Source organism: Petaurus breviceps, unplaced genomic scaffold (genome assembly GCF_028583685.1).
Source record: "Petaurus breviceps papuanus isolate PSGF00001 unplaced genomic scaffold, PetGlider_PUasm1.0 172, whole genome shotgun sequence".
NCBI lineage: Eukaryota > Metazoa > Chordata > Mammalia > Diprotodontia > Petauridae > Petaurus > Petaurus breviceps.
Window position 1 is genome coordinate 5402744 of NW_027185755.1, and position 15843 is coordinate 5418586.

The 15843-nt window shown below is 48.5% G+C and overlaps 1 protein-coding gene and 1 pseudogene across 2 annotated transcripts; both read right to left on the bottom strand.

Annotated features, from left to right (window-relative positions):
* Nucleotides 1-112: 112 nt before the first annotated feature.
* On the bottom strand, nucleotides 113-5650 carry ATG4D (autophagy related 4D cysteine peptidase). 2 transcript variants are annotated; one of them, XM_069083082.1, is made up of 11 exons: nucleotides 5488-5650; nucleotides 5019-5348; nucleotides 4435-4518; nucleotides 4158-4331; nucleotides 3752-4040; nucleotides 3606-3670; nucleotides 2154-2284; nucleotides 1103-1181; nucleotides 939-1015; nucleotides 741-860; nucleotides 113-654 (listed from the first exon to the last, which is right to left on the bottom strand). In XM_069083082.1, exons 2-11 carry the CDS (start codon nucleotides 5305-5307, stop codon nucleotides 472-474), a joined length of 1491 nt encoding a protein of 496 aa, XP_068939183.1. In that variant the 5' UTR covers nucleotides 5308-5348; nucleotides 5488-5650; the 3' UTR covers nucleotides 113-471. The 2 variants fall into 2 exon arrangements, with proteins under 2 accessions (XP_068939183.1, XP_068939182.1); XM_069083081.1 differs by having other exon boundaries at nucleotides 3752-4073; nucleotides 5488-5648.
* A 4865-nt stretch (nucleotides 5651-10515) lies between these two features.
* Nucleotides 10516-11370, bottom strand: LOC138157581 (galectin-3 pseudogene; annotated as a pseudogene).
* Nucleotides 11371-15843: the final 4473 nt, after the last annotated feature.

Consider the following 15843-nt stretch of genomic DNA (forward strand, 5'->3'; position numbering starts at 1 on the left):
GTGACGCCTCAGTGAGGGCTTGGAGAAGAGATGACTTGGCAGGCACAGCAGTCTGCTTGGCCCCAAGAACCACTGGGATGGCCTGCTCTAGGAAGCACTGAAATGCATTCAGACACTTACCAAGTAGAACTTTAATTTTACCTTTGAGCTACCACCCTGCCAAAGGGAAGGGAGCCCAAAGCACTGGCCAGGCCTCTGCCCTCCAGCCTAGGCTGACTTCCAGTGGAAATATGTTGCTACAGCAGATTCATAGCCTTCCTCATCCACCCACCCCACACACACTAGGAGGGTAGGAGTGAAAGGTGTTGGGGGATTGGTAATCAGCCCCAAACCCCCAGTGAGCCTGAGAATATTGCTACCCTCTCCATCTGCAGGGACAAGGGGTAGCTCCATCACATGTATATAAATAAAAATATATATATATATATGTATATATTACAGACTCTGCTTACCCTTTTCCCCCCCTCCCCACTATAAAAACACAAAGTCCTCTGAGCTGGGCCTCTTGGCCTTGCTAAGCTTCCCTGCCTGTGGCAGTCGGAGTGTTTGCTGTGTGAGCTGTGAGCAGACCTCCTCCAGACCATACTCCTGGGCATGGCCTTCAGAGAGAGTAAACATGGGATATCTCTCTGTGGCCGATGAAGAGTTAAGTACCTGGGAAGAGTGGGAAGAAAGCTGAGGTCAGCAAGCTGCAGATGCCCTGCTGCCACTCCCCCCAAACCCAAGATAGGCCAGCTCACCCGGGTAAGCTCCAGGCACAGCAGCTCAAACTCCTTTCTGTTGCCAGCATAAAAGCCAATCGTGCAACTGGGGTCCATCCTGCTGAAGGCCATCTTCCGGGGGGATGTGCAGTGGAAGGACTGGAGACCAAAGGAAGGGTTTGGGCCATGCCCAGCCATTCCACCCTCCCCTCCTCCCCAACCCAGCATGGCACTGACCTCCAGGGGAAAGCTCTCTTGGGAGGTATCCACGCAAGGCTGGCAGTAGTGTGGGTCGAGGTAGAGCAGAAAGTCATCTGTCAGAGGAAGCAGCCAGCTGTGAGGCAGAGCTCCTGGGAGGGAGGATGGCTAAAGGGGAGGGGAAGACGGAAGGCAAAGCCTACCCTGATAGCCAATGAAGTAGAGCGAGTGCCGGGGCTTCCCACCAATGATTCCGATGCACAGTTCTAGCCGAAGGAGCTCCTAGGGGGAGGGCAAGAGAGGGCTCAAGACCAGCATTCCTTCTGAGGTGACTCTCAGACTTAAGGACAAAACCCTCCTCTCCAGAGACCCAGCTCCCAGGTCATGACTGATCTGTCCCATACATAGATTGTTTTTGAGAGCATGCTGTGCCACAGAAAAAGTAATCGGTATTGGGTTCAAATCCGTTACAACTGCCACTTTGTGACCTTGGGCAATTAATTTTACTTCTCTAGGCCTCTAAAGCCCTTTCCAGCTCTAACTATGCTCTTATGATTTTTTGGTTTTTTTTTTGGAGAGGCAATCCGGGTTATGCAACTTCAGAGTCACACAACTAGTAAGTGTCTGAGGTTAAATTTGAATTCAGATCCTCCTGACTCCAGGACTGGCCCCTGCTCCTATGATCTTGTGGCCTGCATGGCCAACCCCACACAGTCAGTTTAGCAATCATCTAATTTAGCCCCCTCTTTTTATGGAGCAGGAAAAAGGACTGGGAATCAGAAGGTCACCCTGGTAGCAAACACTGGAGCTGGGATTCAAACCCTGGAGCTCTAACTCTCAATTCTGGTTTCTTTCCATTGCTCCACACTGCCTTATCCTAGTAAGAATGGGACATCAGGTCTTAAGTGTGAATGCAGTGGCCCAGGAGAGAGAGAATCCAAAGCCAGGGGAGGAGTCCTGAAACAGTTATGTCCTAAAAAATGAGAGGGGGAGGAGGGGGAGAGGCTGCTAGAAGGTGCAGTGGATAGAGTACCAGCCCCAGAGTCAGGAGGACCTGAGTTCAAATTTGACCTCAGACACCAACTGTGTGAACCTGGGCAAGTCACTTACCCTGATTGCCTCCAAAATAACAAAAAGAAAAAATAAGAGACAGCTTCCCTAAGGGACCAGAGCAGAGTATGGATGGGTGTTGGATGCCCAAAGCCCCAAGTACCCTTCCCCCAAACTAGCTGCAGGGTTACCAAGGGCTCCTACCTTGACACAGGGCACATACACAGGGTTGAGGGTCTCCCCGCCCAGTCTCACTGGCACCAGGATGACAATCGACTTCCATTCAGTGCTTGGGTCTGGCTGGGCCACTAGCTGTGCCACATCTGCCTTGTAGACTGAGAAGACATTAACACCATCAGAGAAGAAAGGGTTGTGGGGTAGGATGAGGAGCCAGAACGTGAAGTTGGTTCAAATGCCAATTCTGTTCATGCTTATCTGTGTAAGGCTGGACATGTTTCCCCCTCTGCAAAATGACGGGGTGGGCTCAGCTAATTTCTAGAGCTTTTATTAAACGCCCACTGTACACAAAGTAGATCTCTATTATGGTGTTTGCCTCTGCTAAATGAACGACCTTCAGCTTCCAGGCTCCTTCCTTCCCTGGCTTTCTTACTTTTTGGTCTCCTCCCTCTTTATCAGGCTGCCTGCTAGCTGCTACTTTTCCCCATCCCCTGCCCTTTCTAATCTGCCTGAAGCTGGGGAACCAGATAACCAAGCTTGTCTGAAGTGTGTGTAAAAGGAGAGGTAACAGCTTCTTCAGCAAGACCTCTTCTGAAAAGGGACAGTTTTATCACCCTGGCTTTGTAACCTTTGGTTTCCCTATTCAGAGCTGCTCCTTCCTTCTTGGTTCCTGGTAAAGTTCTAAGAACTTTTGATTCTTGGAAGAATCTTCCTGCCCACAACCCTGGAAAACACTAGCTTTTAAGACTAAACTTTTCACCTTCCCTCCAAAACTCACTCTCTCACTTCCCTATCTCTCCAGTGATGGATGGCTCCATTCTCCTCAGTTGTCCAACCTGGAAAACTGAAGCTCACTGAATCCAATTAGCTTGTCAGGTCCTACCCAATCCCTCTCCTCTCTGGCCTTGCCCTGAGAGTACCACTACTACCAGCCTAGCTCTGGCCCTCATCACCTCTCCAACCTGGACTGCTGTAATGGCCTCCTCGTGGATCTCCCTGCCTCTAGCCTCTCCCCTCTACAGACAATCAGAATAATCTACCTGCTTCGGAGATCTGACTATATCTACCTCCTCATCAGTGGTTTCCCACTGCCTACGTAGGACAAAATGGCCTGTTCTGAAATGACCCTCAAAGTCTGGCTTCAACTTTTTAGCCTGATTTCACATACCTCCTGTCAGTCACTCTACAATCCAGCCAAACTGTTCTTCAACTGGACCCTTTCCTTTCTTGCCCTCATATATTTGTGTGAGCTCAATGAGAGTGTAAGCTCTTTGAGGAAAGGGCCTATGGAGTTTTTCGTCTTGGGATCCCCAGCACCTGGGGCTTAACACTGATTTAAATCATCTTTATTTTGAACATTAAGGAATCTGAGGCTCAGAGAGGTGATTAACGCTGAAGCTCTAGAAAGTATGCCATACCTGCCCCCCCCCTCACCTTAGGGCCTCTGGGGGCCTCCACTGGAGGTGCCTGGCCCCTTACCTGTACAGTCCTGAGAAACATATACCTCCAGCTGGGCCACCTCTGAGCTGCTCTCCACGGCTTTCCTGAAGACAAGAAAGCAGCCCTGGGCTCCAGCTGCAATCCCTAGCTCCCACCTCTCCCTCCCAGTCAAGTAAGTACCTCACCTGAGGATATGAGCCACAACAGAGGGACCATACCAGTCCCCTGCCCTCTTGCCCGAACTTCGGCCCAGTTCCACCAGCCGGTGCAAGCCAAAGGGAGCCCCAGGCTGATCAGCAAACCAGGAAATGATGCGACGGTGCTGCTCTTCCTGCTCCAGCTCCCTGGGGCTCAGTGCCCCACTGGTGGTCCAGGTAGCCCGACCCAAGCCCAGGGCTGGCGAGGGAACCCGCTGCCAGCTTGCCCCGGCCCGAGAGGGAGACATGCTTCTGAGGAGCTCAGATTCCCTGGGGCCTGGGGGTAGAATAGCTTCTGACCAAGTCCAATCTGTCAGAGGGCAGAGGGTCAGACCCAAACCAGGGTACTCGTGTCCATCCCTTCTCCCCCTCAGAATCTCTCAACAAATCTCACCTCTGGAGAAAAAGTGCAGAAGCAGGCCCTGGGCCAGTAGCATCTGACCACTACGAAGCATACAACCCCAGCCACAGTCTGAGGTCAAGCTGCCACCCTCCAGTGGAGGGAAGTCCCTTCTATATGTGAGCCATAGGCGGGACACAAAGTCTCTCTGGAACCGCTGAATATCACCTGTAGGAGAGGATCTACTTGCAGGGGCCATGAAGGGCCCTTGACCCCTGCCCAAAGGAAGTAAGGCCTGGATTGTTCATCCCCTGGCCCCTACCAGGCTCACCTTCCCCCTCAAAGCGATACCGACGGCCACACAGGTGTACAGTAGACAACTTGCTAAAGCTAGTCTTGGTTCGAACAGTCCAGCCTCAAGGAGGGAGAGATTGGTTGGAGGGGAAAGATGGGAAGCAGAGACCCCAGGGGCCAGCCAGCCTGTGGGCCACCTTCCCTGGGCGGGCAGGCCACCCTGAAAGCTGGTGGCCAAAGGCTGGGTTTTCAGCTCTCAGAGTGTGTCCTGGCTCAGCAGGACTGCCCTAAGGTGGGCAGGTAACCAGCTGCCCAGCCACACCCCACCTTTTCTACCACTAATCCCCTTTCCTTCCTCTTCCCTCCCAGTTTCTCCATTGCCCTTACTGCCCTCCCTCTCCTGCTCCTGATCCGTTCAGCCCTCCCACACCCCCATCCTCCCCCACCAGGACTCAGCCTCCTCATCCCCCCAGCCCACCGTGTGTAGCTCCCCACTTTCCACTGGGGCACCCCTAACTCACCTTCTAGCCCCACCTCTACTGTGCTCACCCTCCCAGGCCCATCTGTACTTCTCTGTCCCGAAGCCCCCTCGAAGCCCCCTGCCCCCAGCCCTGTCCTCACCATACTTGACATTGTTCCAGGCAGACAGGAATTTGCTCTTGAGCTTGTCCACCTCGGCCGGCTCGCTGGGGGCAGCAGGGCCCGGAGTGGCCGAAGCAGCTGCTCCGGCTCCTGCCACTAGGCCATTGTGGCCGCCGCCGCCGCCGCCCCCTCCTCCTCCTCCTCTGCCCCCTCCAGTCCCCTGACCCCGGGCTCCGGGGGCCCGCGGTGGCTTCCTGGCCTCGGGGCGGCACACGTCGTCCTGGCTCCCGCTCCTGTACTGCACGGCGGCGGGCGACACGGAATTCATGGGCCTCGGTCCGGCTCCGGCTCTGCCCAGGTGCCGCGGGGCTGTGGGCGGGAGAGCCGGGGTTGGGGCGAGGGCTCAGACAGGGGCCCGAAGGCTGCCTGGCATTCCCGGGGTTCCGGGTCCCAGCTGGGCCACCTCCTCTGCCCCCTCTCCTCGTCTGCTCCGTCCCGCCCCCTCTACCTGGGCGCTCATGCCCCGGCGGGGGCAGGAGCGGGAAGTACGGGCCGCGGCTCACTCGGACCTGGAGCCCGGCCCGGCCGCCGCTGCTGCCCAGCGCCCGGCTCCGGCTCCCCCGGGGACCCTGACTCCGGCGGCTCCGACCGCGCTCGCCAGCGCCATCTTAGCGGCCGCCGCTCGGCTCCCGGAAGGCCGGGCTCTGCGAGGCCCCGCCCCTGGACCTGCCCCCGCGGGCTGGCCGGACCGGCCGGGCGGGAGGGGCCGGCCCTGGACCGGCCTTGGGGCGGGGCGGGGCCCTGGCTGGAGTCCTGGCCTGGCCAAGCTCCGAGTGCGGCCCGGGGTCCTGGGGAGCCGGTGCGAGGTGGCGGGCGGGGAGGGCTGGAACAAGGTCAGGGGGAGCCTATGCCAGGCGGGGGAGGAGGAGATGGAGAAAGGTCAAGGGGAGCCGAAGCGGGGCCGGGCTCCGATAGCGGGTTCTAGGAGAGCGGATGCAAGGTGGGGGCCACTGAAGAAAGGTCAAGGAAGGCCCGAGCTGGGCCGGGCTTCAGGTGCGGGCCTGGGGTCAAGGGGAGCCTATGCGAAGCCGGGGGAGGGGGGAGGAGACTAGAGTAGGGGAGCCTGTGTGGGGCTGGGGTCTGGGAAGCTGTGAGGAACGAGGGTACGGCCGGGGTCGGCGCTGGGACCCGTGCGGGTCAGGGCTTGAGAAGCAGAGCCCCGGACTGGGGGTCCTAGAACGGGACCTGAGCCCGGCAGTCGGGGCTGTTTCCAGATACCGCCTTCGTCTCGCTATCAGCGCAGAGCAGTGGCCCAGGCCTCAGGCCCCGCACCCTCCGAGCCTTATCTGTCTGCAACTCGTCCAGCCCGGACACCTTCCTTGGGGGCTGGACCTGGTGCTCCTGCGAGCACCTAAGGGAACCTGACTCAGCTGGGGACTGTGCTGCATCCCAGAGCAGTGGATATATCCGTGGGACCAGGACCTCTGGATTCCCTGTAGCTCAAGTGGCTTCACGCCCAAGTCCCGCCCAGTCCTAACCCTCTGGGTCTACAATCCTAAAGCCGTTAGGGATGGATAGTCCTGGCTGCCCAGCTGGTCTTGGAAAGGATACTAGAGGAGCAGGGGGCGCTCTTGCAGTGTAAGAGAGAAGTCTGAGAGCCATCCACAGCTGCTCTGCCCCCTTCCTTCTCTCATTAAGAACGCCTCTCCAGTCAGTCGCCAACTCCCTTCCACTCTCTTTTCTAACTTCCCACCCCTCTCCTCTCCATTCCCTCTTCCCCCTGTCCAGCCCTTCCTACCCCTAGCCTGGACTATTGCAATATTCTCGTAACCTGCCTCAGGACCCAAGTTGTCTTCCCTATAATTCATCCTGCACAGGGAGACTGAGTACTCTTCCTAATGCACAGTTTTGTTCCTGTCACTTTGCTCCAGAACCTTCAGGAACCACAATAAAGTCCAAACGTCTTTACCTGACTTCTGAAGCCCATCATCCATTTAACAAACAAGAAGAAAGGCAACTTGGGCTAGGGGATGGGGAGCCCTCCTCAAAGCAAGGTCCTCCTCAGACCACTAACTGGTTGTGTGGCCCTGGACCAATCACTTAACCTGTTCCGGATTTAGGGTACTCAAACTAAATTACAGAGAAGGGACTGAGTTGCATGGATAGGAGTTTCCTTGTAGAACTTTTTTATACCATGAAATCTCCAGTCCTATCCCTACCCCCTATTCAAACTAATGTATTACTCTAAAGTTTCTCAGGTGATCTCATTTGACCCTAGCAGTTATTCTATGAGGTGGATGCTACAACTATTACATAGTTCATCTAATAGGATAGCCTCAGTTTACCCATATGAAAATGAAATCTCTCTCTCTCTCACACACACACACAACACACACACTTTATCAATACACATTTAATTTACTGTGGAACACAAAAGGTACTGCTGCTACCTGTCTGCTGGACCTTTCTACCGATGTCCCAGTGGTATCTCAAACTCAACAGGTATTTATGTGCCAGCCACTGTGTTAAGCTCTGGGGATACAGAGAAAGGCAAAAACAGAACCCCTGGCCTCGAGTAGTTCACAGTCTAATGAGACAGACAACAGCAAATCAAAGTGTACAGACCAGAGGTGATAGGAGGTAATCTCAGAGGCAAGCGCTGGGAGGAGGGAGAAGACAGGAAAGGGCCTGATGTAGAAAGTGCAATTTGAGCTGAACTTTCAGGGAAGTGAGGAAGTGGAGGTGAGGAGGGGACTTAGCCAGTGAAAATGCAAGGATTTAGGAGAGAGAATGCCTTTTGTGAGGAAAATCCCAGCTTCATTTTAAAGTGATTGGAGAGAGTTGAAGAAGACTGGAAATGAAAAGACCATTTCCAGTCTTCTTGTCAAACAGAAGATTTTATATTTGATCCTGACTCTCTTGTCCTGGGAGTAACAGGGAGCCACTGGAGTTTTTTGAGTGTGTGTGTGTGTGTGTGTGTGTGTGTGTGTGTGTGTGTGTGACATGGTCGAACCTTCACTTTAGGAAAATCATTGGAATAGGGAGAGACTTAAGTCAGGAAGAATACACACAAAATGAAATGCATTATCATCCCCTCTTAAACTTAATCTACTCCAAAATTCTGTTGAGACACCATTATCTTCCTGGTCGCCCAAGTTTATACCCTTGGAATCATCACTTACTCTTTCCACCATTCAGTCAGTTGCCCAGTCCTGTCAATTCTATACCCATGACCTCTCTCTCACATGCTGTCTCATTTGTCAGATTTTTTTGTTCAGCATTATCTAATTCATGTTACTGAGAATCTCTAGTGGAAAGCTTTCACTTCATCAACAGATTTTATTCATAGTATGAAAAAAAACCTTTTTAAGTGTAACGAATGTAGAAGACCATTAGCTATTAGGATAGTCAGCAACCTTTTTTTTTTATCTTAGTAATTTTATTTCAACAAGTGAAAATTCTTCTTTCTCCCCCATCTCTTCCCTTTCCCCAAGGAAAAAGAACAAAAAAAAAAACTCTTGAAACATAGTCAAGCAAAACAAATTAATACATTTATTTGGGGTCCAAATTCCCCCAAAATATCTTAATCAGCACCTTAAATTTGTTCCCCTCTCTGTCAAAAGTTGGGTCGTGTGTTTCATCATAAGTCCTTTAAAATGAGAGCTGTAGTCAGTCATTTCATTGATCTGACTTCTTAAGTCTTTCCAAATATCAACAAGCACCTAATCAGTACCTTCTATGTGCCAGGCTTTTCACTAGGCAATAGCGTGGTCTAGATAAAAATTAAATCATACTTGCTCTCAAGGAGTTTAGATTCTATTAGGGAGACAACACATATAAGTTTAAGACAAAATAAATTCAAGGTAAATTTAGGGGGACCCTAGCAACTATGGGGGTAAAAAAAGCTACATATAGAAGGTGACCTTTGAGCTGAGTCTGGAAGGAAATAAAATCTTTTCATATTCAGAGGTGAAATCGATGTAAATTTGAGAGATGAAGTGTTATGCATGAGGAAAACCAAGAGACCATGGGGTGTGAGGAGAAAAGTAAGGTGCAATAAGGTTGGAAAGGTAAGTTGAGGCCAGCTTACGAATGATTTTAAAAGCTAAACAGCTTTTGATCCTGGAGGCAAGAGGGAGCCACTGAAGTTTATTGAGTCAGATTTGTGCTAGGAAAAGTGCAGCCCTGATCAGACACAGCAGAATTCCCGTTGGTGAGGAACCAGCGGCAGCCTCAAGCACCATCCTTACAAGTCAAGAAGATCCGGAGTTAAGTCTCACTTCATCTACAAGCTTTGTGACCTTATTCTAGTTCATTGAGTTCTCTCAGACTCACTTGTCTCATCTGTAAAATGGGGGTAATATTGGTGATGATCTCAGGGAGTTCTTCTTGAGGACAAAATGATACCATGTATGTAAAGTGCTTTGTAAATGCTAGGATTTAAAAATGAAAAAGACCTTTACTTTAGTGGCCACTTAGTACAACTTTCCCTCCTCTTCTCCCCTCTTTTATAGAGGAAGAATCTGAGACCCAAAGAGATTAAGTGACTTTCTCTAGTATTTTTAGTGATGGAGATAAGATTTGAACCTAGGTCTCACTCAAAAGTCAGGGGTCTTTCCACTGTACTGCATTGCCTTAAAAGCACCATTTCAATGTTAGCAATTATGATATACTCCCTCCTCTCCACTTACCTGGCTACCACCCTCCTGACAAGTTCTTATTAACTTTCCTCTTCACTCCTGTGATAGCCTTCTAATTGACCTCATTCCCCATTGCTTCAAATCAAATGGGATCTGCATTCTCCCCAGTGTGGGCATTTCCTTCTTCAATGCAGATCCCCCAGTCCACCCATGCCTTCCCATCCTGTGCACTCCTTTGTCCATGCCATTGACATTCATCTTGACCTGTGTCTTGCCATTGCACTCTAGAGGACAGAGAGAGAAAGGCTGATGGCTTTGCACAGCTCTGCCTCACTTAAATCCAGTTTACTTGTAAGTCAAGAGATCCCACTCTTGATGCCACTGATCTTCTTCCAGAACTAAGGACCACCAACAATCTGTTCACCTGTATTAAAGACTGACCTCTCTTTTTCCAGTCATAAACTTCCTCTCTTAACCTATGATATCCCTTACTCTGCTCCTTCCGGTTAGGTCATTCTTTTTTTGTTGTTTATTTGTTTGTTTGTTTGTTTGTTTTTTGGAGGGGTGGGGGGAAGGCAGGGCAATTGGGGTTAAGTGAATTGCCCAAGATCATACAGCTAGTGTCAAGTATCTGAGGCTGAATTTGAACTTAGGTTCTCCTGACTCCATTTTACTCTATTTACTTCAACACCTGGCCTCCCCTAGTTAGGTCATTCTTGGAAATACACTCATCTGAATGCATCTGCCATGTAGCTCTAAGTCTCCTTTTTGGTCACTAGCAACTGATTCTTTGGAGATTGTGGCTTTCTGAGTCACTCAGCCATACAGTGTCATTGAGAGAATATTTGTATTTAAACACAAAAGGGAACAAGGTTTTTATGTTGATCAGCTTGGGATTCTTTTTTTTTTTTAACTTAGTGAAAGAAATTTTATTAAATTTTGTGTGACTATGACAAAGAAAGTAAATGGAATATGAGTACCTTTAAGATTACTCCCATAAGGAGTAGGAAGCACTTAAGTATATGTTTTACAGGAAAATTCCTTTAAAAATATTTCTGATCCTTTAAATTTATATCATAGTATTTAAGGTATCACCAGAAATGCTCAGCTTGTTGATCTCATTGAAATTTTTCATTCGATGATTGTACTGCAACAAATGGGCATCATTGACAGCAACCTTGAAATGATCAATCTTAATGAGAATTTGAATTTTGAATGGTTTGCCAGCTTCAAATGGGAACACAAGGTGTCTTTTCTCTTTTCCCCAGGAATCGTTGAATTTTGAATTACAAACAATTACTCCTCTGTTGTCCTCATTGAAGCTGGGATTGAAGTGGAAGGCCACATCATTTCCTTTCTTGAAATCTATGGTAATTTTGTTTGCATTGGGTTTTGTTGTGCCCATAATGGCTATCAGCATTCGAGGCATAATTCCTCCTGACAAGGGAAGATCATAAGGCACTACCAGTGGGCCTTTCACAGCAGGTGTTGGTCCACTAGGGATATTCATGGGCCCTGAGGGTGGATAAGCTCCAGGAGCGCTAGGCTGTCCTGGAGCTGGATACCTTCCAGGTGCTGCTGGTCCAGGGTAGGCTCCAGGATATCCTGGGTATGCCCCAGGACCAGCAGGTTGGTTTCCCCAAGAACCTTGTGGGTTTGTATTTCCAGACCCAGATATGGCATCATTAAGAGAAAATCCATCAGCCATTTTCCTGGAGTAGTGGCTTTTGTCTTTGTCCTGGAGTGGCTAGAGCGGTCACTTGCTAGGGCTAGCTCAGCTTGGGATTCTTAAACTCACTCAGAAACTTCCCAAATGTTCTTACTATACTAGTCTCTTGCTCCTTTTAGATCTCAGCCTAATTCAGGCCCAACGGTAATGCTTGTCCCAGATATATTTGTTGTTGTTGTTTAGTCTTTTTTCAGTCATGTCCAACTCTTCCTGACCCCATTTGGGGGTTTTCTTGGCAAAGATACTGGAATGGTTGGCCATTTCCCTTTCCAGCTCATTTTACACATAAGGAAATAGAGGCAAACAGGGTTAAGTGACCTGCCCAGGGCCACACAATTAGTAAGTGTCTGAGGCCAGATTCGAACTCAGAAGAGGAGTTGTCCTGACTTCAGGTCCAGCACTCTATTCACTGTGCCATTTAGCTCCCTTTAGATGGACAAAGTAGGACCACACTCAAAGCTTTTTCAATAGGCAAACTGGTGGCACATTGAACAGAGTGATGGGCCTGGAGACAGGAAGACCTGAATTCAAATCCAACCTCAAACACTGACTATTGGACCCTGGGCAAGTCACTTAACCTCTGTTTGCTCAGTTCCTCAGCTGTAAAATGGTAATAATACCTACATCTCAAGGTTATTGTGAGGATCAAATGATGCAATATTTTAAAATTTCCAAATTGATAAGATCTGAAAATTTGAAGTTCAAATATTTGAATTAGCACCAGGTCTGGCACGTAGTAGGAGCTATATAGATGTTCATTCCCTTTCTCCTTCCCTTTCAACAAGGTAGAAAATTAGTCATGCTTAGTCTCTTCTGGCATAAACTTCAAGTGCTCAGAATTATCTCTATAACATGATGACTCTGAAGAGCAGGACCATCTGTGGAGAAATCCCTCACCCAGCTACCAAAGTAACCTTCCTGAAGCACAAGTCTTATCACTTTGCTCCCTTGCTCAAAAATGTTCAGTGGCTCCCAGTTGCTTCTGGAGTAAAACAAACCACTTCCCACCAGGTGCCTCCAACCTACCTTTCCAGATGAATTTCACCCTCTCCTCTTCAAGCTCCCTTCTGGAAGAAGTGGCTTCCTAGCTGATCCCCAAGCTTAATATGCCATTTCCCACCTCTCTGCTTTGTATACAAACAATCTGTTTGTTCTCCATTCCCAGAATACACTCCCTCCTCAACCTTGCCTCTCTGGTCAGATATGCTTAATATGAATGTATATGTAGAGTCTATATCAGATTGTATGCCATCTTGGGGAAGGGGGAGGAGAGGGAGGGAAAGAAAATTTAAAACTCAAATTTTTTTGGAAGTGAATATTGATTTGTTTTTTTTTTGTTTGGGGGTTTGTTTTTTTGGAAGGGGGAAGGTAGGACAATTGGGGTTAAGTGACTTGTTCAAGGTCACACAGATAGTTTTGTGTTGTGTCTGAGGCCTGATTTGAACTCAGGTCCTCCTAACTCCAGGGCCAGTGCTCTATTCACTTCATCATCTAGCTGCCCCTGGAAGTGAATATTGAAAACTAAAACTAAATAAATCAATTATTTTTTAAAAATAGAGAGGAAGGTCCAAATCTTACTTCTAACACTTCCCAGCTATGTGGTCTCAGGCAAATCTGGCCTCAGTTTCCTCATCTGCAAAGTGGGGAAGGGAGTGGTAGGGAAAGGTTGGCCTTGAAGGCCTTTAAGTACTTCTCTAAGTCTTTGATCTCCCTTCAGAGCTCTGCTCAAGTGCAATCTGCTTCCCCAAACTTTCTCTGACTATCCCCCCAACCTTACCCCACCCCATATTGTTAGTGCTAATTGGCATTGGTTCCATCTTCAAATGATCTTATACTTGTTTATTTGTGAACACCTTGTGCTCCCCCATCCAAATAGACAGTAAACTCCCTAAAGGCAAGGATTGTTTTGTTTTTTGTTTCTGTTTCCCCAGGACCTGGCATAGTGCCTGTGAATTTCTTCTGGTCTAGATCTATGATTTCATCAGTGTAACCAGGAACTCCTATAGAAACTCCCTTAGTAGAGGTAGAGGGGAAACTCCTCTGTAATGTCTAAGCAGAGAGAATTTGCCTGGGGTTCTGAGAAGTTGGGTTTCTCTCCTGGCATCACAGAACTAGTATATATGTGTCAGAGAGGTGGGATTCAGGACTGCCTGACTCCTCCCAGGCCAGCCCTCCACCCACAGTGCCACCTTCCCTCCCTTGCATAAGAGCTAGCATTTATATAAGAGCCATAAAGTGTGCAAAGGGTGTTTTTCAAATGCTTTAGCATACTTTCTTCTCAAAACAGGCATGACAGGTAGCTGTTGTTATCATCTTCATTTTCAGACGAGGAAACCAAGACAGGCAGGGGTTAAATGACTTGCCCAGGGTCACAGGGCTAGTAAGTGTCTGAGACTGGATTTGAACTTGGGTCTTTCTCATTCCTAGTCCAGTACATATGTAGTAGGTGCTTAATTACTGTTTTGTTAATTGAATTGTTGGATTTCCAAGTACTGATATCTAGACACAAGATAGAATGGGGATAGGTCACTTCATTCTTTAACACTTTGAATGAAATGTTATCACAGTGATCAGTACTGGAGTCTTCACCTCCTACCAGACCATACACATAAATATTTTAAAAATTCACGGGCTTCCACATAGTAGTAATTGTAATCTCAGTATCAAAATGATTGAGAAAATGCAAAATGACGAAAAGATGCCATGGGTTTAGAAATGCTTCAGGGTCAATCTACCTTTTGTCAATCAAAACCCATGTCTACAGAGATTTGAAAAATCGTAATAGTTCTGCGTGTGAGACACATAGGACACTCCCAAGGTCTCTCTAGAACTTTGGGATTGATTGTGTGACATGGGAGATGCTGGCACAGGACCGCTCAGCAAGGCGTGCCCACATCAGAGAAGGTGCTGTGCTCTTATGGGCAAAGCAGAATTGAAACAGCTCAAAGGAAATGCAGGATGCCCAAATTCAGAGAATCCACCCCAAATGTTCACATGGACTATTTGTGCCGGCCTGTGGTAGAGCATTCTGAGCTCATATTGGTCTGATCGACCACAGTTGGACACACTGAAACTTGACTCTAGCATAATGATGTCATTTTGGTCCTCTTGTAGAACGAAGGACAACACCCAACCACCCATGTGTGAGACAGGCTGGCCACAGAAAGTTTACCTGCTTTTTTATTGTGCTGAGATGCTCTGCCCAATAAGTCCACACTAATTATCAAACTGGTGATGCTTGCTCAAATATAGCCCCAAGGAAACCTGGGAATAATGCTGGGGCTTCCCCTAAATTTCGAATCCCTGGCCTCATACCCTGCCCCTAGGAGCTCTCAGTCTCATTGGACAGACAGGAGACATTCACATGAAAAGGAAGAATGAAAACAAACGTTTATCAAACACCTCCTATGCGTCAGTCACTGTGCTAAGAACTTTTTAAGTTATCTCCTTTGATCCTCACAACAACCCTGGGACATAGGTGCTATTATTATCCCCATTTTACAGTCGAGGAAACTTAAGCAGACAAGTGAAGTGACTTCCCCAGGGTCACACAGCTAGTAAGTGCCAGAGGCTAGATTTGAACTCAGGTCTTCCCAATTCTAGACCCAACACCCTATCCATTTTGATACCTGACTGTTTCTAAGAGGAGGCTGGGCTGGCCTCCATCATTTCTGCTTCCTCTGAGCAGAGCAGGCAATAGATAACTGGGCTGAGGGTTCAAGGCAATCCTGGAAGCTTCCTGGAGGAAGAAGTCTATGAAAGGTGAGTAAGGTGGAAAGGAATGATGGGGCATCCCAAGTGCAGGGGATAACATCAACCAAGAGTTGGAGGCAGACGTACAAAATGAATCATCACAGCTGGCAGTAATAGCGCTCTTTAAGGTTTATAGAGCCTTCTCCTGTAGCCCAAAATTCCTGTGGTGGAGACTTTGAGAAGACCAGTTTGATAGGAGTGTGAAGTTCATGCCTGGGAGGAGTGTGAGATAAGGCTGGAAGGTTGTCTGAGTATACAAGGCCTTGAATGCCAGCCTAAGGAGTTTGGGGTTTATTCCATATTTACTATGGAGGAGTGGAAGGATTTGTTTATTTTTGCTTTGTCTATCTATAAAAGAGATCTGGCAAAGATCCTTTCATCTGGCAAATTCCTCCCCATCCTTTAAAGCCCAACTCAGATACCATTTCCTTAATGACAGCATTGCTGTGGTATCTCAGGGTACAGGCAGAGGAGCCCTGGCCTTAGAGTCAAAAGGAAATTGGGTTCAAATTCTGCCCTGGATGTTACTGACCACGTGATGTTGGTCAAAGTATCTTAAACTCTCTGAGCCACAGTTTCTTCATCTGCAAAAAAGGGGTTTGTATCTTTAAACAGCCTGTTGCCTTATGATTATAATGATGAAAGGATATAAATATGAACCATTATGATCATTACCACCCCTCCTCCCCAATCCCAAGTATTTTGTTTTGCAACTTGAATGTACTTATTATGCAATGTGTGT